Source organism: Lucilia cuprina, chromosome 4, assembly GCF_022045245.1.
Source record: "Lucilia cuprina isolate Lc7/37 chromosome 4, ASM2204524v1, whole genome shotgun sequence".
Lineage (NCBI taxonomy): Eukaryota > Metazoa > Arthropoda > Insecta > Diptera > Calliphoridae > Lucilia > Lucilia cuprina.
Window position 1 is genome coordinate 7,224,759 of NC_060952.1, and position 22,500 is coordinate 7,247,258.

The 22,500-nt window shown below is 31.3% G+C and overlaps 6 protein-coding genes across 6 annotated transcripts in view; 4 read left to right on the forward strand and 2 right to left on the reverse strand.

Annotated features, from left to right (window-relative positions):
* The first annotated feature begins 600 nt into the window (after nt 1–600).
* Nucleotides 601–1,241, forward strand: LOC111675674 (neuropeptide CCHamide-2). Its single transcript, XM_046949968.1, has 3 exons — nt 601–613; nt 663–922; nt 1,070–1,241. The coding sequence occupies exons 1-3, from the start codon at nt 601–603 to the stop codon at nt 1,187–1,189; spliced, it is 393 nt and encodes a 130-aa protein (XP_046805924.1). The 3' UTR covers nt 1,190–1,241.
* Nucleotides 1,242–5,544: 4,303 nt separating this feature from the next.
* On the forward strand, nt 5,545–8,867 carry LOC111675661 (WD repeat-containing protein 36). The gene is made up of 5 exons (XM_023436453.2): nt 5,545–6,492; nt 6,557–6,878; nt 6,945–7,199; nt 7,271–7,447; nt 7,601–8,867. Exons 1-5 carry the CDS (start codon nt 5,662–5,664, stop codon nt 8,782–8,784), a joined length of 2,769 nt encoding a protein of 922 aa, XP_023292221.2. The 5' UTR covers nt 5,545–5,661; the 3' UTR covers nt 8,785–8,867.
* Nucleotides 8,868–9,768: 901 nt separating this feature from the next.
* Nucleotides 9,769–10,635, forward strand: LOC111675683. Its single transcript, XM_023436491.2, has 2 exons — nt 9,769–10,203; nt 10,267–10,635. The coding sequence occupies exons 1-2, from the start codon at nt 10,109–10,111 to the stop codon at nt 10,505–10,507; spliced, it is 336 nt and encodes a 111-aa protein (XP_023292259.1). The 5' UTR covers nt 9,769–10,108; the 3' UTR covers nt 10,508–10,635.
* On the reverse strand, nt 10,534–12,765 carry LOC111675671 (protein AAR2 homolog). The gene has a single exon (XM_023436474.2). The coding sequence runs from the start codon at nt 11,781–11,783 to the stop codon at nt 10,656–10,658; it is 1,128 nt and encodes a 375-aa protein (XP_023292242.2). The 5' UTR covers nt 11,784–12,765; the 3' UTR covers nt 10,534–10,655.
* A 144-nt stretch (nt 12,766–12,909) lies between these two features.
* Nucleotides 12,910–17,674, reverse strand: LOC111675658 (dnaJ homolog subfamily A member 1). Its single transcript, XM_023436449.2, has 3 exons — nt 17,547–17,674; nt 13,854–15,145; nt 12,910–13,773 (listed from the first exon to the last, which is right to left on the reverse strand). The coding sequence occupies exons 2-3, from the start codon at nt 14,943–14,945 to the stop codon at nt 13,663–13,665; spliced, it is 1,203 nt and encodes a 400-aa protein (XP_023292217.1). The 5' UTR covers nt 14,946–15,145; nt 17,547–17,674; the 3' UTR covers nt 12,910–13,662.
* Nucleotides 17,675–19,203: 1,529 nt separating this feature from the next.
* Nucleotides 19,204–22,500, forward strand: part of LOC111675648 (serendipity locus protein H-1) — a 4,153-nt gene continuing 856 nt past the window's right edge. The window contains exons 1-3 of the mRNA XM_023436440.2: nt 19,204–20,586; nt 20,660–22,281; nt 22,489–22,500. The exon at nt 22,489–22,500 is cut by the window's right edge and continues 856 nt beyond it. Coding sequence (XP_023292208.2) covers nt 19,454–20,586; nt 20,660–22,281; nt 22,489–22,500 — 2,767 coding nt within the window. The 5' untranslated portion in view covers nt 19,204–19,453. The remainder of the gene's footprint in view (nt 20,587–20,659; nt 22,282–22,488) is intronic.

Genomic DNA, 22,500 nt, shown 5'->3' on the forward strand with positions numbered 1-22,500 from the left:
CTAGACTATAGACTAGACTATAGACTAGACTATAGACTAGACTATAGACTAGACTATAGACTAGACTATAGACTAGACTATAGACTAGACTATAGACTAGACTGTACAGAATACGCTTAATATGAAGTGACTGCAGTATTTAAAGTTGTCAAAAAGTTCTGATAAAGGTTCAAAAATGCTGAATGTTCCCGTCAAACATACGGACATGTCTAGGTAAACTTAGAATTTATTAAGGACCTAGGTTTTGTATTTATTTGAATATTAAAAAAAAATAAATATGTTTTGTAAGCCACTGTGTAAGCATTATTATTAAGGTTATTTTAAAACAACTTTTTATTTTAAACCTTAAAAATTTAAATTATCCTACGAAAAGTTTACATTTGCATTCAAATTGAAATATTTGTTTAAATTTGACTTTAATTTGAAATATAAAAGTCTTAAACTGCAATCTTGTTATTTCCTACATCTATAAGTATGCTTTTTGTTCAAAAGCAAATTAATTCCTTTAATGCCTTGAAGTTAAATTTCTTAATTTTCTTTTAGACGTTATTTTTTTCTATTTTTGACATGTCCACATCCTTAATAAAAGAGAGGGTTAACATGTCGATGATGGGTGAAAATTTAAAATTGCTTTTCTCCTACTTACTATAAGTAATAAGAAGTACCTACTCATGTCATATTTTTGTTGTTATTTTTCTTATTTACAGAGGGCTGTAATGCATATGGTTATGCCTGTTATGGTGGTCATGGTAAACGTTCATTGCATACACAACCGGGCGAGACAACAGGTATGGAACTAAATGATTTACAAGAACGTCCGGATACTGTGGTGCAATTTTATCCTAGTGAAGCAAATGTGTTAATAGATGGTAACCTAGAGGCAATACCAAGATACAAATTAATTAAAATGATGAAATCATGGGTAAGTGTTAAAGTAAACTTAGATACATATGTATTATAGATATACAATCTAATTAATAAGTTTAAATTAGTAATGTCCTTAATTTTTAAAATTCTTAAATGAATTATAGTAAATATAGTTTTTCTTCATTTTTTTTTTAAATTACAGTTTGGTAATCCCCATAGAAGACCAGTTGCTGAACGTATACCAGAAATTGACTATCCCTTTTCGGCTGAATTTCTAAATCGTGAAAGTAATTCCGCCACTAATAACAATTCCTATAAATAAATTTTAACTACAACAAAAAAAAACACTATTTATAAACAACAAAACTTATCAAGGAATTTCGCAGTCAAAAAATATGAATAGATCTACCGAGAGAAAAAAAAAAGCCTCAATGTGAAATTATTTTTTAATTATGTATTTAGTTTTTAATTTTGAAGGTGAAATTCTAAACATAAGATTAATAAAACAAAAACGCTTAATATTATTTTTTATTTTGAAATTCATTTCCTGTATAGAAAACATTACAAAAAAAATACTAAATGTAAATAAAAATATCAATGAAAAATAAAAAACCAAACAAAAACGCTAAATAAATGGTCACAAACTTATATAAAAAAATAATAACTGAAATTTTTTCTTAAATAATTAACAAAAAAATAAACTAAAAAAAGGGCTGGTAAAAAAATTTCAGTTACAATTTTTTTAAATTAAAAAAAACACACTCCTCTATCATAAAAAAATTAAATTTGTTAATTGTTTGTGTATAACTAAGGAAAGCAAAAGACTATTAAAACTATTTAACAAAAAAATGTGTATATAATAAAATAAAACTTAATAAATAAATTTTAAAAAATATTTATATATAATTTGCCTAAAATATATTTTTAAACTATTTTAAAAAACTATCTTTTAATTTTTAAGCATTTGCTTTAATATATTATAATTTATTTAATTTTAATAACGCCACCACTGATCTCTGTTTAATTAATTTTTTTTATTCTAATAACTTTTATTTATATGTTTAATTTTTAGTTTAGTTTAAAAACAGTTCTAAATATTTTTTTCATTTTCATATTATAAAAAAAAACAAAGTTTACAAAAAAAATCACAAAAAAATTCATACACAACAACAAATATGCACCCCCTTACATATTACATTTACTATACCATAATGTATGTATGTATTTTAAATTATTATAAAAATATAATTATTAAATTAAACAATTTGTTAGCAAATTTATATAATATAAAACATAAATAAAATGCAAAAAAAAATAATAATAAATATGATATACATACATATATAGTGATTAAATAAAAAAAATATTAAAATAATTAATAAACAAAAATGCAGATTAGCAAAACAACCTTATTGCCAATATTTTGTTATTATTTTTATACCCTACACCACTTTAGTGGGGAGGGTACCCAGCAGTTCGACGGGATAGTCCCGAACTGACCACTTAACATACCACTTGTGGTGGCCTCTTGCCACCTGACTACCCAGGTGACGAACCATTTTAACATGGGCTTGTCCTACGAGGAAGTCAATCGTCACTCTACACCCTACAAAGAGGCAGTAAAGGGACGATTGCCTCCGCTCTCGCTTACAAAGGAGACACTTAAGTGACTACTGTCTTTATTCTCGTTTACAAAGAGTTCATTTGTGACGAAAGAGTCAGCCAGGTGTTAAGATTTTAATGGAACTAAAATTGAAAAATTTCAAGTGTCTACTCTCTAGAATACTATGGAACAATAATGTAACGATTGACCCGAAAGATATAAATTTGAATCAACAAGATGGTGACATATTAATAGAAAGTAATAATAATTTCTCCAAAGGATGGGTTAAATAACTACTTTCGGAAATACAACAAAAAAACTACTTTTAAGAGTATAATCTCTAGGTTACTTGAGGACAGTAAAGAGACGACTGTCTCCGCTCCCGCTTACAAAGTGGACACTAAAGTGACGACTGTCTTCATTCTCGTTTACAAAGGGTACATTCGTGACGAATGAACTAAAACATACGTATTACGATCATCCAGGTGGTTAACTATTAGTAGAAATTACTGTCTTTTTCGTATGCATTGACTCTTTGTCGAACTTCTGGGTATATTAGGTTTGTGCTGATGTTTGTAACATACATGTAAACCTTGTGCGCAAAGTACAGGCTGCAATTTTCAAGATACATAATTGGATGAAATTTGGTACACACGCTTCTTTTAGCCCAAGGACGAACCCTATTGATGGCTTGAATATTTCGACTAGCCCGCATACAACCGTACCCCCAAGTAGGGCCGTTCGGTTTAAAATAATTTAAATGTCAATGAAAGTCGACAAAACTGAGTTTTATAAAACTTTAAATGACACTACCGATATTTGTAATGATCGGGCTTCATTTGAGCCTAGCCCCCATACAAACTCCCCTTCAGAAAATAACTTAAAGGTCAAAATTCACTTACAAACACTAATAACACTTTTAAATAACTTTTAAGTAGACTTAACATCCCCTACCAACATTTATAAGGATAGGACCATTTTTTCCCTACTCACCTTTGATCCCTCTTGTAAAATATCTATTTTTTGCAAAAAAAAGTAAAAATATTCCGAAATAATGTTAAAAACAAATCAAATGCTTTTTTTTAAATAATCCCCATTTTGAACATACTGATTGGTGTAGGGTATCATATGGTCGGCTATGCCCGTCTATACATTCATACTTGTTTTTTTGTTAAATGGATGAGTGAACACAGTTTTATTTAAGACTTTTTTACCCTAGGCGCTTCGCTACCCGAACTGAAATTAAATACATACAAATTTCAATCACTTTTATAGAAACTTTTAGAGCGGATTTTTGAGTTAGCGATCAAATGCAAATCAGATTAGTTAATCTAAAAATAAATTTAATCTAATGTTAATCCACTTTGATGTTTTTGAATAGAACGTTAAACTTTGCAGTGTTGCCATATATAAAAACAGAAAACGTCACGGTTTGTTATCAAAATATTGAATGTTTTATAAAAAAGAAGCAGATAACTCTAAGCCTAATATGAAAATTAACGAAAAATTTAAACTAAAAACATCGATTTTGTAATTTGAAGTCTTCAAAATTTGTACTAATCAAAAATTAAAAGCAATTTACTGTTTATTTTTATAAAAACTATGGAATTTTTTTGCATCAGCTGTTTACACTTTTGAGTTTCTTGTTTAAGTTTAAACCACCACCATTGGGCACTTAATTTTGTAAACAAAATTAACTAACATTCGAGGATTAATTTTTATTTGATGGAGGATTAATTTTTATTTAATCTCTAATCTTTTACCTTTAGAGCGGGTTTTTAATTTGGCAGTCAAATGCCAATTAGACTTGGTTAACACTAGGAATCTTTAAACTTTTGATTTGTTTGTGTGAGAGAATAAGAAAGAAATATCAACCATCTCTTTCTCTCACACACAAAATCAAAAGTTTCTCAACAAAAATTTCCCAGTGTGAACCGGGTCTTACTAATCAGATTACTTAATCTAAAAAAATTATTCTGATGTTAATCCCCTTTCTGCCCGTGCACACTTTTTTTGGGAAACTTTTGGCCCACACTAGGAAACTTTTGTTGAAAAACTTTTTCTTAATTCTCTTTTGAAGTTTCCTTAATGTCCACACATAGAAACTTTTGTTTCAGAAACTACGTATTAATTGCATTGATTTGTTGTTGTACGGGAAACTCCGTACCGCGAAAGAGATGAATGATATTCTTTGTCTCTCACGCAAAATCAAAAGTTTCTAAAAAAAGTTACCTAGTGTGGACCGGCAGTAACTTTTTTGTCGTGAAAAAAAAATCCCCTGTTTTGAAATTTGTTGATGGGATTTTGTAAACATTGAACAGCTGTTTCATACAAAATCAACCGTTGTGAATGAATCGTCACAACAAGTTCACGATAGCAATTTTCCCTTCGAGGAAATGAAAATATCAAGGGAACTAAATTTTCACTTCTTTTAGGGTTCTATAGTTGAAACGAAAAGTCTACTTTTCGGATTTTTGCATTTAGTTAAAAGTTGACTTTTAGACTTTTAGCATTTTATAAATAGTCGACTTTTTCCGACTAATCAGCTTTTTGACTATTTTCGATTATTTTTATTTTTTTCGAGCTTTTTCCGACTATTTTAGAGTTTTTGACTTTTTTCCACGTTTTAAACATTTTAACTATTTTCGACTATTTTCTTACTTTTTTCGACTATTTAAGACTATTTTTCCGTTTTTTTTTTTTATTTTCGACTTTTTCGATTTTATTTACAACTGAACTGATAACCTATGCTACTCTTTTTCAATTAAAGCGTTATTTGAGGATTACAGCGGAATTTAGTTTTATGAAATAAAAATTTATTAAATCTTGGACTTATTATGTTAGAATTCATATTCATTAAAAATATTGTTGAAAATGTCAATTTTCGATATTTTATAAAATTATTTATAAATAATAAACAAAACTAAAGGAAACATTTAAGAATAATAACAATAACAATAATTTTGCTCAGTGTAGCACATGTTGCTTATTTGGTGGTGTTCACTACAATAACAAACAAAACATGCTCTTTTTAACACATTCTCTCTCAATCATTTGACAATTGAAAGCAGAAAAATAAAAAAAAACGTTGGTCAACAGACAAGTTCCGCGTGTTTTTAATAATTTTTAAGAAGTGAAAATTGTGAAAATTAAATAAAATAAACTGAAAATCGTATAAAAATAATAGAAAAATGACAAATTCGGGTGGAAACGAAATAGACAAAAGCCTTAAAGGAAAGCAGCGTGATAGTAGTGTGATATTTCGACGCAATCGTTCCTTAGGCTATGTAAGCAATCACATACCAGCCGTGGTACGCTATATACTAAGGCGTAAAGATAATTTAATAACAACCTGCATAGGACGCTCATTTCAAGTGTACACCTCTAACCACTTCCGTTTGCTGCATGTCAGTGGACAACATCCCGATGAAATTACCGCCTTGGCCACAGATCGTTTTCATATTTATACGGCCTGTAATAAATGGATTTATGCCTGGCGTGCTGGCAAGCATGTAAGACATATCTATAAGGGACACACTAAAAATGTTCATCTACTTTTGCCCTTTGCTAAGCATTTGATAGCGGTGGATGAGGCTAACGTGTTAAAAGTGTGGGATATTGTAACGGAAGAAGTGTATTTGGAAGTGCCTTTTAATGCAGATGAATTTCAAATAACTGCCATTGCCCATCCTCCTACATATATCAATAAGGTGGTATTGGGTTCAAAACAGGGTCAACTAAAGATCTGGAATCTTAAAGACAATCGGTTAATTTATACATTTACTGGTCATGCAAGTCGTGTCACCTGTATTGAACCAGCACCTGCCATTGATGTGGTGGCAGTGGGCCATCAAGATGGCACTATTATAGTAATGAATTTGAAATTTGATGAAGTGCTAATGGAATTTAAGCAAGATTGGGGCGCAGTTTCTAAAATTACCTTCCGCACGGATGGTCCACCAATAATGGCATCAGCCAGTACAAATGGTTATATAGCATTTTGGAATTTGGAGGAGAAGAAGGTAAGTTTTTATAAAGTTAAATACATATTAATAGATATTAAACATGTTTATCAAATTTCTATAGATTGCTAGTCAATTACAAGCTCATGAAGATTCCGTTACCACCGCCATTTGTTTGCCAAATGAACCTTTAATTCTTACTACTTCCCCTGACAATTCCATGAAATTATGGATTTTTGATTTATCCGATGGAGGAGCACGTATGTTGCGCATACGTGAGGGACACAATGCTCCTCCCTTATGCATACGTTATCATGGCAGTAACGGTCGTACTATATTATCCTCAGGAGAGGATAGTTCTCTTAGAGCTTTTAGCGTTATATCAGAAACTTTAAATAAAAGTTTAGGCAAGGCCAGTTACAATAAAAAAGCATCGAAAAAGAAAAGTAAATATAGAAATAAATGCACGTTTTAATTTTAAATATAAATTAAAAAACATCTTTCATTTTTAGATCGTTTCCAAGAAGACAATCACCGCATGCCACCCATAATTGAATTTACCACCGAATTAACTCGCGAAAAGGAATGGGACAATATTGCTGCCATTCATACGGGCACTATACAAACCACAACCTGGTCATTTCATAAAAATCGTATGGGTGAACATCATTTGATACCCGAAAAGTTTACCAATAGAAATCGTAAAGATTTTAAAGCTGAAACAACATGTCTTACCTTAACCCATTGTGGTAATTTTGTTATTATTGGTAAGTAGTCTTTTTTTTGCAATTGTATATTTTGCTGAGATTTGACTTAATTTGCGAAATATATTCAACAGGTTATTCTAGTGGTGATGTGGAACGTTTTAATATACAATCGGGTATTCATAGAGCAAGTTATGGTAATCCTGCTCATAAGGCTGCCATACGTGGTGTGGCTTGTGATAACCTGAATCAGGTGGTAGTTACCGGTTGCAGTGATGGATTATTGAAATTTTGGCATTTTAAGGAAAATGGTAAGAGATACATTTTGAAGTATTTTCAAAGAAAATTCATGGAATTTTTCAAAATTGGATAAAATAATTTATCTTTTTTAGAACTATAATTAAATTTTTTTAATCTTTATGCTATAAAGATCATTTCTTATAATTTAATTAATTTATTTTCAGCTGATAAACCCCTAGCTCGCATACAGTTTAAAGAGGGTATTTCCCTAATACGTTGTCATCGGGAAAGTGCCATGATTGCTGTAGCACTAGTTGACTTCACAATACTCGTTATTGATTTGGATACCAAAGTGGTGATACGTAAATTTCAGGGCCATTCAGCGAAAATTAATGATGTTACCTTTAGTCCTGACAGTCGTTGGCTGATATCAGCCTCTATGGATGCTACCATTAAAATTTGGGATATACCCTCTTCCTATATGATTGATCATTTTAGAGTAGAAAAACCTTGCGTTTCTCTAACAATGTCACCAACTGGAGATTTTCTAGCCACAGCCCATGTCAATAATTTGGGTATTTATTTGTGGGCCAATAAGATGTTGTTCAGTCAAATTTCTCTGCGTTCCATTAATCCCAAGGCAGAGGCTCCCTATGTGGGTCTACCATCGAATGTGGCTGATCAATTGAACTTGGAAGAAGCTGTAGATGAACTTTCTATGGATGTTGATGATGAAGAGGAGTTGGGCGAAGAGATCGCTTTGAAATATGAAACACCTGAGCAGTTGTCTAAGGAATTGATTACTATGTCAGGTGTGGCAGCCTCTAGATGGCAAAATCTTTTAGATTTCGATATCATCAAAAAACGCAACAAACCCAAAGCACCACCCAAAGTACCCAAACAAGCTCCCTTCTTCTTGCCCACAGTGGCTGGTTTAGAAATGAAATTTGATGTTACCAACGCTAAATCAGATGATGAAGATTTGGAGTCGCGTGTTTTGCAAGCAACCTCTCTCAATAATCTAACAAATTTCGGCAAATTATTAGAAGCTACCTCATCGAGTCAAAACTATGAAAAATGTGTACAACATCTCAAACAATTAGGTCCCTCAATGATTGACTTTGAGGTGAAATCTTTACATCCCATAGGTGGTGGCACTGTCAAGGCTATGGTAGAGTTCTTGAAAACCCTTAAATACATGTTTGAATCTAATCAAAATTTCGAATTAGCTCAATCATATTTAAGTGTATTTTTACGTTCACATGGTTTAAATTTAGTCGAAATACCTGAAGTAATGGAAAGTTTAGAAGAATTATCTAAAGTACAAGAAAGTTCATGGAAACAAATAGAAGAAAAACTCATGTATGGCATGGGTGTCGTAGCAGCCCTAAGAAATTTTGTACATTAAGTGTAATAGTTTTATAAAAAAAATCAAATTTATCTAAATGTTTATAAATTTTATTATAAAAATAAAATTGAAAAATTTTTAAAGAAACCTTTGCATTGTAACGGCCTGTAATAGGTTATCTATTACATACCATATTACGACAATAAAGTCCTAACTTAAAAATTGTAGTTTTTGAATTCTCATGCTCTAAATATAACAAATTTCAACTAATTCAACTTTATTATTTTTGTGACTTATGGTAGTATTTTAAAAAATTAATATATTAGAAGTAATCATGAATGTGTAGGGGATGTTAAGACCACGACATCACTTTGACATAGTAGACGATAATTACTTTATAACTTGATAAATACCATTTTTAATATTATTGATTTCATAAGGTTATTAACTGTAACTATATACATACATTCTTTCTACAACAAAATATTATTAAGTTCATTAGTGTGGCTTCACATGTACATAGGACAATAGATATATATTTAAACAGATAGATAGGTAGATAGATAGATAAATAGATAGATAGATAGATAGATAGATAGATAGATAGATAGATAGATAGATAGATAGATAGATAGATAGATAGATAGATAGGCAGATAGATAGATAGATAGATAGATAGATAGATAGATAGATAGATAGATAGATAGATAGATAGAAATATCTTCCAAGTTTTAAAAGGCACCTCATTGTACAATTACTGTATGCAAATTGAGTGAAGGGTTTTTAGTACATTCCAAATTTTTTGGATACTGATGATAATTTCGAAGTTCTATAATCTTCAACTATATCATTTCCTTAATATTTTGATTATAAATATTATATTATTTTCCTTTCTGTATAAACAATTTACATAAACATAATTCGGTATTTCTCAAAAATGTGTTCTCTTTAATTTTCTCTCTCGATTTTCTTCTGAAATCCCTAACAAATTAACTAACTACGCATTCAAGTACTTATTGCAACCCCTAACTAAATAACGCATTCAAGTAAATTCATTGATAAACAATAGATACCCCATAATTTAAAAGGAAACAAAAACACATATGTATATGATAAAAAAATGACAAAAAAACACCTGCCTTTTGGATGGGTAGTAACCACAGTGACCCATATGCCTCAAATATGACCATAACAAAAAAAATCATCTATAATGAAAAATATTAAAAAATAAATCAGTTATAAAATTATGACTACGTGTGATTGTCACCAATCGAACACAGCAAGTTAGAAGAAATTCAAAGAACAAATAATCCAGAGATTTTATTATTATAGTTCAAAGGCATTTTTATTGAGTTTAAAAATTAATTGCCAAAGTTGTGATAAAATGAAGCACCAGCAGGTGGTAGTAGACTACTGGACGATGTTGAAAACATCCTGCACCTGTTTGTTGTTGGCCATTTCTGGCTATGTGCTCATAAAGTAAGTTTAATAATATAATAAAAATAAATCAATATATTAATTGTAATTACAATAATTCTATAGAATGGTGCAGACTATATTTTATCTACCGGGCTATTTGAAAAATAATCAAAAACGTTTGGAAGAGTTGGCAGCCAAATATAATTTAGATTTAGAAAAAGAAATAGCTGAAGCAGAAATTGACAAAGAAGAGGAACAGGAAAATAAAGAAGAAGAAAATCAAGAGACAAAAGAAAATTTACTTAAAAATGCAGATAATGTTCAGGAAGATGATTTAGTTAAGGAACCTAAAAAACTTAAATAGTTTATACCCAACGAATGGTATTAATTTTTTCTTTTTTTAACTTGTTTTATGACAAATTTTATTATATTAATTACTACATACAATAATAAAACTAATAAATCTTTAAATATTACTTACTTGTAGGTTGTTTGCTTTTTGTTGAATGTTATTACTCATTTGTTTCTACAATAACCGGCATATCTTCCGGATCTTCATCCAGTAATCCCTCAAATGTCCAATTCATAGAATTTTGTAATTTCTTTGATAAAAATTCGGCACTTTTATGCAAACCACTGAGATTTAAATTCACCAATAATGAGCGTATATCCTTGTAAACGGTATTACGTTCAGAGGCTTCCATTAGCTCCTCTGGTAAATGGGGTAATTGATGAACTAAAACTTCACTATATTTCATATATAATAGTCGGTATTTACTGACAGCTTCTTCAGAGTGTGATAGTAGGGCTAAAACTTTGCGCCAGTAGGCTAATGATTCGACTGAATAGCCGACCATAAAGAATACAAAAGATAATTGTATTTCCTGTATTAAATCTTGTGTCGGATTGAAATTGCTTAGTAAATTATTGCAGGCTTGTATGCAGTCCAACGAATGTTTTGATATTTCGGCCGGCGTTGAATTCTTAGGTATACGCTCGGGCACGAGGGTAAATCTAGGCGCTGTTCCATCCACCGGTTTTAATTGAGGCAGCAGGTCGTTTTCATCATTTACTAATTTCGCTGACATTGATGGATGTGTTTCCGTTAAAGGGCCTCGAGGTCTTTCTGCATCAGGGCATGATAATAATTCCACATTTGTGCGTATAGTACCCAAAGCCGGCCTACATCTAGCCACACATTGCTTGGTAATAGTATCAGTTAATTTGCGCCATTCTCCACAATAACGAAAGTCATAAGGTGCCAAATAAGAATCTAACATTTTGAGATTCTCTTTTAGGCGACGTTTTTCCAACTCAGGTTCAGCTATTTGCCTATCTCTTAGCTCTTCATTATTTGCATCCCATTCCCTAACTAAAAGTTCTTGTTCTTCAAAAAAATGTGTAAAACCCACTCTAGGCGCTACATCACCGTAGGGACCAGTAGCTGCACACCACACATAATGAGGTCCTGGTGGTATCATCTTAACACCTCGGAAATTATCTCCGATTACATACGAGCACAAATCTATGCCAAATTCCGTGCCTTTAGGAACGCCAGTAATAAACAATACAGCTCCTTGATTGAAGAGTTTTTTTGCAATTTCCGGATCCATGTCCATTGAGGAGTTATCTTTATTCATTTTGTAGTTTTTTTTGCACTATATTTCTTAATTAATCTGAGAAACGTTGAAATTCTTTTAAATTTTTTTTTACAATTGGATCAGCTGCAGAGCTCGGCGCTGACAAATATTAACGTCGCCTTATAGTAAAAATCTCGACGGCGGCATAAAATCGATTATAAGCCGGCTAAGTTTGCAGTTATTTTTTAAAGGATTTTAAATAATTAACCCTTTTACACCTATTCCTTATATTCATAAAATGTACCATTACGGTTTTGAGCTATTACGGTTTTTTTCAATCAAATATCCTTTAAAAGATTTTTATAAAAGCGAAAAAAACATAATGTTATCTTATCAAATTTCGTTTTAAAAGTTTCTTGGTTTTGAAGCTCTTTCGATTAAAGATTTTTCTACAATTTAGATAGAACAAACGAGATCACGAAATGGAAAGCTAAATTGTGCCTGATCAACATAATTGTGATATCTGAATTTCCTTCCAACCTATTTAAGGATAACTTTAAAGAAAATTAACGTGTGAAGTCGTAAAAAAACTATATATCGAAAGAGAAATTAATTTGAACGCTCTTGCTATAGTTTTTTACCAAAAGTAGTTCCCGTACCAAAAATTTCAATTCCGGAATTTTGTTGTTTTCTTGGTTACTAAAATATACGGGAGCAGATATATTATAAATGTCTGCAACTCTTAAACTCAATGAAAAGCATAAAGTGACAGTTGAACACTATTAAAAAAAAAATTATACACACATTTTCAAATTCTAGGTTATAATAATTTATCTTTATTTCGTTTGAACTAACCGTTTTATTTCTTTTAATTGTTTATAATATTTATATTGTGTTTCTTTATGCTATCCAGTTACTATTTAAATATAATTTTTCTCCAATATGTAATGTTAATTTTCACATAAAACTGCAATTGATTTTCCAACTCAAAATGGAGAACGAGAGGAAAACAATAGAATAAGTTTTCGAAAAAAAAAAACAAAATTTTAAAAGCATTAAATTTTTTTCCAAAATTTAATTCATTTGTTTTTTTAACAACATTCAAAATAAATCCCCAGTAGTGTTTAGATTCTTATAGAAAATTTTGATTTTTAACCCATATAGGCTTGTGTATATGTATTTTTTTCCCCACAAGGAAGAATGCAACTTCAAAGATTTTATTTAGCAAGAAAACGTAAAGCAAAAATAAATATTTGTTGTATCATATTTACGAAATATATACATTAATAAGTAAGCATCATAATAATAAAAAAATAGACGAAATTAAATTTTCTTGTATTCAAATACACTCGTGTAAAATAACTCAATATAAATTTAAATTCGTTATTATATGTTGCCTGCAACTGCTGCAGTTGGTCAACGAAATTTGTTACAACAATATGTTTGAAAAAAGTGCAAAGTGAGGAGGGACAATGTTAGTAAGATTTTTTAGGATCTACAAACACACAATAAATACAACATGTGTTGTTGATTTCCAATTAAATATTGAGTTATTTGTTTTTTATTTGTGTTTTACTTTTTTGTTGTAGTTTAGCTAAGATGTTAAATATCTAATGTGAATGTGCCTATGTTTGTTGGCTCCTTGCGTTTAAATTAACAGTTATTTATATTCTTTGTAATAATAATCTTTCTTTTTTATGTTTTTTGTATATAGTATGTATTTTATCTTCCAGATGCGTTTGTAGTTTTGGAGAGTATGGTATGTTTCTATATGTTTTTTTATTTTATTTTTAAAGGAATTGTGAGAGTTAGTAGTAAAGTTTACAGTAGTTGTTGTTGCTGCTTTGCTTTTGCGTGGATATACTTTTGCTTTTAGTAAGTTATTCAATCGCATGTGTTTTGTGGTTGTGTGTTATTTTTTCTTTGCCTATTTACAAGCTTAATTTGTGGTACATTGTTGCACTCTGGGTCCTTCGTCATAACGGTCATCTTCGTCGTATGCCATGCGATGATGTTGTTGATCTCTGCGCTGTTTAGGATCGAATTCAACCTAAAAAATAAGATAAACATAAAGTATTATAAATTATTTTTAATAAACTTAAGCTTAGATCTTTTTTGCTATCAACTTACCAAATTGACTTGTTCGGCATCAATTGGAATGGTTACTTCTGGTCTAGGTGGTAAGCACTGTTCCAGTTGGGGTATAACGGAGACTGGAATTGTATCGGGGAAAATAACTTCAAACTGTATGATAAGACGACCCTTCTCTAATGGATTTTTATATAGCGGCATGCCCTCATCCATTATACACTTGGTCATTTCATGCTTAATGACTTCACCGGGCGCCGATGTGATCACAATATCACGATCGTCTAATGTTTTGATAACACGTTGGAAACCACACAATGCTTCGACCAACTGAATTGGCATTTTCATCATCAAATCTGTGCCAGCATGTACGAATGTGTGATGTTCTTTTTCGTCTAACAGAATAATGATGTCGCCAGGCTGTGAATCGGGTTCATGATCACCTTCACCGCTAAATACAATCTTCTGTCCGTCACGCATACCCTTGTCAATATGAACTTCCAAAACTTTACGTTCTCGCACTGTTTTACGGCCAACGCACTGTTTGCAACGATCTTTTTCGGAGATCATTTCACCAGTACCGGCACACTTGCGACACACCTGTTCGACATGCTGGATCAAGCCGGTACCGATCTGTTGGATGCGAGTTTCCAAACCGGCACCGCGACATTGCATACACTTCTCAATAGCTCCCTTCTTGCCACCACGACCCTCACACTTGTCACAGATGACATTCTTCTGCAGAGCCAATTTGCGGGTAGCACCATTGTACAACTCTTCAAGCTGCACGGACAACTGGTGAACAACATCTTTGCCACGACGCTCACGACGTCTGTTTGTAGTGAAACCGCCGCCAAAGAATCTCTCAAAGAAGTCCATGGGATTACGGAAATCGCCGCCATCTGCGCCACCCTTCTTTATGGCAGCTTCGCCACCCTCGTCATAGATGGAACGTTTGTCGGGATCGGCGAGTACTTCGTATGCCTGAGAGATGGCTTTGAATTTTTCACCCTCGTTGGGGTTTTTGTCTGGATGATATTTAAGGGCCAACTTTCTGTAGGCTTTTTTCAATTCATCGGGTGTGGCATTGGGTTTAACACCCAAAATATCATAATATGCGGTTTCTTTCACCATTTTCTAATTCGATTTCTGTAGTTTTTCTTTGCAAATATAAATTTGTATTGTATAAAAAAATGTTCGTATCACGATTGTTTTTCTTATACACTCAAATACTTTGTTCTTCGTTTATCTATATTTTTCCTTTCTTTATTGGACTCTTTTTCTACTTCTGTTACTGTTGTACACACACAAGATGTCAAGGGGATGAAAAGGACCTGTATTAAAAAAAATAATAAAAAAAAACAACAAATTTAATAAGACCAAAGAAAATAATGCAAAAGTGCAGTGATGCCAAATGTAAAATAATTAGGCGGGTGTTATTTAGAATAGAACAGTTTTAGATATATATTGATACGAACAATTATTTCTTAGTGAAAATGAATCGGTAATATCAATAAAAAGTAAATATTTAGTAGTACTTATACTATCACTTGTAAAAATCACCTTTAATTTAAAAATCTATTTGAATTTAATATTAAAGTTTAATTTTTAGAACTCAGCTATAATTATGATGCTTCCAATAAAAAAATTATTTTATGTATTTCAAATCATAAAAAATAAAACAAAAATTTGTTATAAACAGGGCTGACTCTGTATTCTAATTAAGTAATATAAAAAATATATATTCGCCTAAATCTACTAAAAAAATCACAAAAAATTTTAAATACGTTATGAAATTTTACTCCATCGTTTCTAGCCTATTGTTGTAACTCGATTCGCATGTAAAAATTTTAGAATTTTCATGTAAAAAATGAAAAAACCTCTGGTCATTAAATCTTAAGACATCTTGCAAATCAGCCATGGAATCCATTAGGTTATCCCGTAAACCTTTAGATATAGAATCGAAAATGTCTTTACGAACTTTACATTGTAGTGTCCAAGCTCTTTTTAAACAACTTTATAAACTCTATGTCAGAGCAAACACCAAGCAAATATACACTGCATGAGACTTCAGTAACTTGACTTTCAATATATAGCCGCTTCTTCCTTGAGATATAAATCTACACTGTGTTTACCGCCAGCAAGCCTATAGTATGATCAGAAATAATCCTTTATTGACCAAATTGACTTATTTTGTTTATACATTAACAAAAAATTGTAACACATTATCACATATTAGTTTTGTATTTCAATACAAATTTGAAATATTTTTTTTTTTGTAAAAATTATTAACGACTAATTATTATCTTCCTTGGAACATTTAACATTTAAAACTATAATTAATTTTTTGATATATTTCTAAATATTTCTATTATAATTAAATTTGTATCTGCAGAGAGAACTAAACATTACAAAATGATAATGAATAATACATAAAATATATAGATTATATCAACAAATTTCTAGAATTTTATTTAGAAACAGGTATGTTTTTTTTTTTTTTTTTGCAAACATAACACACTCACATACATATACAATACATTTGTATGCATGTGTTTACTTTTGTTATAACTCATTAAATTAGTCATTCACAATGTTAAACATTATTTTTTTCCTTTTTGTTAACAGCAAAAACGTCCTGAAAAGTTACGTAAATAAACAATTTAACTTTTTATACTTTTTTAGATTTTTAATTATAAAACACGAAAATCCCTTTAAAAACTAACTGGCAACTTTGTTCAAAAAATACAACGCTATGACAGCGAACACAGAGACACAGCGCAACCACAAATAAACAATAGAAAACACGCAAAATGAAAAAAGAACTTTCTATTGATTTCCACATGTGAAAAAAAAATAAATGTATAAAATAAAAAAATGCAAAGTAAGGAAGTAATTAGAAAGAAGACAATTTTAACATAATGATGACTTTACACTGGCAAATATGCTAAATTTTAAAACTGTAAAAATTTATTAAACAAAAGCCCAAAATGAAGAAAGCACATTTTAAAGAAATTCATACAAGGAAAAAATTTTTATTTTCTACCAAAACTACCCTGGGGATAGCTCTAGTCTTTTATATATTTTTTTTTTTATTTCAGACAAAGGCAGGTGCTTTTTAAAGCGAAAGGAAAAAATGGTTAATAAAGGAAAATTATCAAATTTGCAAAATTTTTTCCAACATTACATAAATTTTAATTTGTTGAAAATTTGTTTATAAAAATTTACAAGAAAAATGTAACAATTTTCAAATATTTTATTACAACATTATACTAAAAATTAAGACACATTTTATGCGTCACTTGGTAACAGTTATATCAAAAGAAAATTTGTTAATTATACACTACTTTTACCTTTTTTATGAAAAAATTATGAAAAATAAATTATTAGTTTTTTTCTTCTTCTTTAATTCCTCAGCACAATACAAAATTTGTAAATTTAGTACTATTGTTGCAAAATATTTTTCTTTTCAAGAATTGTTCTCTTTGTGAAAAATATGACGATGTTTGTTCTAGAGGTTAGTTTATTTTATTTAAAAGATGATGGAACTTGTGTGTGGAATTTCTTTTTTGCACTTTGATTTTTCTGTAATTTCTGAACAGCTTGTCAGCAATGTTTACTTTTTTTTGGAACTTTGTTCAAATAAATTTTGTTTTTTAAAACAAATATAAGAAAAGCCTCTCTAGTATATATTTTTTTTAAATAATTGTAATTAAATAAATTTTGTAAACTCACACAAATTGATCCGTCGCGCAAAAATTTTATTTCACGAATGTCTATTTTATTTTTACCGTAAAATGGCGTTGATTCTCAAAGCTCTGTGTCGACAAATATTAACGGCGTCAGCGGCTGACATTCAAAAGTAGGCGGCGTCTTAAAATAGAATATATGCCGGATAAGTTTTCAACTACTATTAGTGTTGAAATAAAAAATGTAATTTTAGAAAAAAAAGTCGACTTTTGATTAAATAATCCATTTGTTCCTAGGCATATTGATCCGAAGACGCGGGTATACAAATTTTTAATATAAATTAACATTATTTTTAAATTTAAATTATTTTAATATCTAAAATAGTTTAATATATTTTTGTATTTGTTATTTTTAATGTTTGGCGGTAATATACGCTGTTGAGTGCTCTTATAATTGACAATGCAAAACAACCAAACATATTACAAAGTCCTGTTTTAGATGCTGTCTTTTCAGAAAATTTAGAAATTCTTTTAAATGTTTCTTTGCAAAATCAAAAAAAAAACACACACACTTAAATTACATCTCGGCCTGTTATTCAACACTATTTTCTAGGATTCTATAGGTAAAACGAAATGTCGAATTTTCGGCATTTTGCATTTAGTTAAAAGTCGACTTTTTGCATTTTATACAAAATTGATTTTTCGACTTTTTTCATTTAGTTAAAAATCTACTTTTATACTACTTTTCGACTTTAAGTATTTTATAAGTAGTAGTTTTTTTCGACTTTTTTTTTTACTTTTTTCGAGTTTTTTCGACTATTTTAGAGTTTTTGACTTTTTTTACACTTCTTTAAAAATTTCGACTATTTTTGACTTTTTCTACTATTTTCGAGTTTTTGACTTTTTCTGATTTTTCGAATTTTTGACTATTTTCGACTGTTGTTTTTACTTTTTTTCATTTTTCCGACTATTTTAGAGTTTTTGACTTTTTTCCACTTTTTTAAAATTTTTGACCATTTTTGACTTTTTTCTACTATTTTTGAGTTTTCGACTTTTCCCAACATTTTTCGACTCTTTTTGACTTTTTTGACTTTTTTTGACTTTTGTCATAGACGATAGTCGAGTTATCGACTTTTTTGGAACAAAATAGTCTACTTCGACATTTCGACAAAAAGTCGATTGTTCGATTATTAGAAAGTCGACTAATATAACCCTACTATATCCTTCTTTGCCGTCAAACTCTTATGGCATGACTGATGACCCTGCCTCAAATTCATGGTCTGAAATAATTCAGAAAATGAAGATCGTGTGCGTTCACTATAATTCATGATTCAGTGTTGTCACTTTTAATATATTGCATTGTTTTTACTGTACATTTAATCCAAAAATAATAAATATATTAAAAAAATTTGTTAAATTTTAGTTATTCTCTATAAACCAAACGATATCACTTAGGTAATAAAAATATAAGTGATAGTCGAAACTCATCTTTTCAAAAATCACAAAAAGTCGATTTTTCAACTGTAGAACTCTACTTTCGAGTCTCCATCTAAATGTTCATTATTTTACGAAAGGCATTAAAAGAGAATTAACAAAAAATCATTCAACATGTCCCTTCAGCTAAAAGTGCTCTTACACACACAGTGTTGCACTCCATGGTATTTTTGTTTTCACGAAACACAAGACAAAAGGAAGCGAAAATCAAAAATAAAAATGGCGTGTCAAAATTTGAGCGTCGTTCTGAAGGGTGATTGTAATATTTTTACTTGTGAAATTTTCATGTCATAGTGTTTTAATTAAACGTAAAAAACAATAAAAATCAATGAAGAAATTAATTTATTAAACGAAAAAAACATTAATGAATGTGTAAGCGATCGAGTGCCGAAGATAAATTGTATAGACGGCATAACCTCTAAAAATAGTGACATAAATAAATATTGTAATAAAAAAAGTATGAAAGAAGAAGCAGAGACAAGTAGTAAATTGCCGCCTAAAATAATTATGGGTGGTGTTGGCGGTTCTTCTTCGTCAACAACTATGGCAGCGTTAATGTTAAAATCCACCAGTGCATCCACTATTCCCAATCTCAATACAATGTCCAACTCCAACCAGCTAAATCCCCCCACACCCAGTAAACAACAGAGTGATGAAATACTAAGCACGTTACTGCGTATGAATAATTTCGATTCAATATCGAGCATAAAAGATGAATCGCTAGACATTGATCTATCAGCGTGTGTAACCATTAGCGCCGATCCTTCCGGCACCATAGGTGGCAATAGTCTGTCATCGTCCGACTTTTGGCGAGTTTTGGATGAAAGTGCACAGACCTCACAGTTAGATGTAAGTAATGGCAGTGTTGGTAATGGGGTAGTTGGTGGTGTTGGTGGCGGTAGCTGTAATACAAGTCGGGAGTCATTACAGGCCTCGCCATCGGCATCTAGTAATGGTAATTCCTTGCCGGCAAATGATAAGAATGAATTTAAGGTTGTTGTTAAGAAGGAACAAACCGATTTTAGTGGTACTTTCCTCAAACCTTCCACTGGCATTTCATTTTCACCATTAAAACGTAGCATTAAGCCTCTGCAGGCGGAGCAACATATACGCAAAGAAAAGTCTCCCACCCGTTTGGTTAAAACAGAAACGGGTCCTCCTTCCTTAGCACCCATTATGCGAATACATCAAACTTTTATTAAACCACAAGTAGAATTGCAAAAGCTAAATAACGGTGCTAATACGCAAACAGTGCAACTGCACAACAATAACTGCAAACAACAAAAAGAAATAATGTTAGCCAATAACCAGCCACCTCCTCTAACAGCTCTAGGACAACCTATGAATAAGGAAAGTGCAGTTGTGAAACCCTTTGTTCTACCAGAACCTCTGTATAAATGTCTGGATTGTGAAAATCTTATATTCCGCAGTCCCGACCTAAATAAACACACCAATCATCGTTTAATTTATAAATGTCCTGATTGTGAGAGAGAATTCGATGTTGAGACTTCGTTAAAGAAACATTTGAAAACACATCGTCCTATTGATGCACGCAAGGATGCTTGGAAAAAGTGTCCCGATTGTGGAAAGTGGTAAGTAATAACGTTATTTAATAAATTTTTCATAAAAAAGAGTTTTCTGAAACATATATTTTCTTTTTTTTAGCCTTAAACTTGGAAGCATGTGGATGCATCGCAAAATTCATACCGAAAATAAGAAATACGGCTGTGAGATATGTGGACAGAAATTTGTACAGAAGATAAACTTAACACATCATCAACGCATACATACCTCAGAAAAACCATATGAATGTTCCGAATGCCAAAAACGTTTTCAAGAGCGCAGTCATCTGCAACGGCATCAAAAATACCACGCACAGACACGTTCGTATCGCTGTGAGAAGTGTGGCAAAATGTACAAAACCGAACGTTGTCTCAAGGTACACAATTTAGTGCATTTGGAACAGAGGCCATTTGCTTGTACCGTCTGCGATAAATCCTTTATTTCAAATTCCAAACTTAAGCAGCATTCGAATATACACACCGGCGAGAGGCCATTCAAATGTAACTATTGTCCCAGAGATTTTACAAACTTTCCCAATTGGCTTAAACACACCAGACGTCGTCATAAAGTCGATCACAAAACCGGTGAAATGCTGGAGAATATTCCATCATATTGTTCGAAGAAATCAACACGTACACCAAAGGAAAAGAAAACCAACGAAGTGAAAACAACGGCTGTAGCCTCAGCAAAGAACAACAACAGCAACAATTCTGCGGCACCAACAACAACAAATCAAAAACCTATTGATCTCAAGAAAATGGAAACAAATGAACTACAACAACAGCAACAACAAAAGATACTAACAACATTTTCTACTGCAATAACAACCACAACAACGTCGGCTCATTATACAGCACCCACTACCGTCTTTACTACGATTACCATGGCAAAACCGCTTTTAACGGTAACTAGTGTGAGTAATAACCAGCCCAGCTCCCTAAATGGACCGCCACCATTGGCTAAAGTTCCAGCTAAACGTAAAAAGAAACAAACTGCCGCTGTGTTAAGTCAAGTATCAAAAGCAGACTTTGATAGCTCCTTAGTAACGACAGCATCAACAACAACGTCAACAACTAATTACTTGATATCCTCAGCTTCACTACATGCCAATTTGCCAGTTGTCACCACAAATTGTGGCAGTGGTCCCCCTCCGCTAGCCTTGGTGTACAATAATAAACCCATAAATGTGATAAGTACAACATTGTCAAACACTAATACCACCAATACGACTTTAAAAACAACGCAGCATCAACATCAGTCATCAAAGCAACAACAACAACCAACAAAAGTTGAAAAGGTTAAGAGAGAAAGAAAACAACCCATGCCAAAGCAAGTTCAACAAGTCCCACCACCTTTAATAATTAAAAAGGAATTTGTAGAGCCAAGTACAGAAGTAAGCATAGCATCCCATGAACAGCAACAGCAGCTTCAGTTGCGTTTGCAGCAATCGCAGCAGCAACAACAACAAACCAAAGTATCATTTACCGATTTACATTGCTTAAGTATTACCTCAGCTGAGGAATTGATAATGGAACAGGCTTTAGAAATGGAAGAATGTGGCCTATACAAAGCCTCCTTACCGACCAATGTTCATGATCATCATGTTATGTCGAATTTCGCCGACACAGATAATGCCATATCATCCGATTCAATGGCTGATTTACATTTTAAAATCAAAGAGGAACATCATGATATGGAATTGAAATTAAAAACCGAAGAATTTGGTAAGTTTTGGAATTACAAATAGATAGATAGATAGATAGATAGATAGATAGATAGATAGATAGATAGATAGATAGATAGATAGATAGATAGATAGATAGATAGATAGATAGATAGATAGATAGATAGATAGATATATAGATACATATATAGATAGATAGATGTATATAATTCTTTTATTAATTAAATCGTTTCTTTCTTGCTTACAGATTCGATTAAAA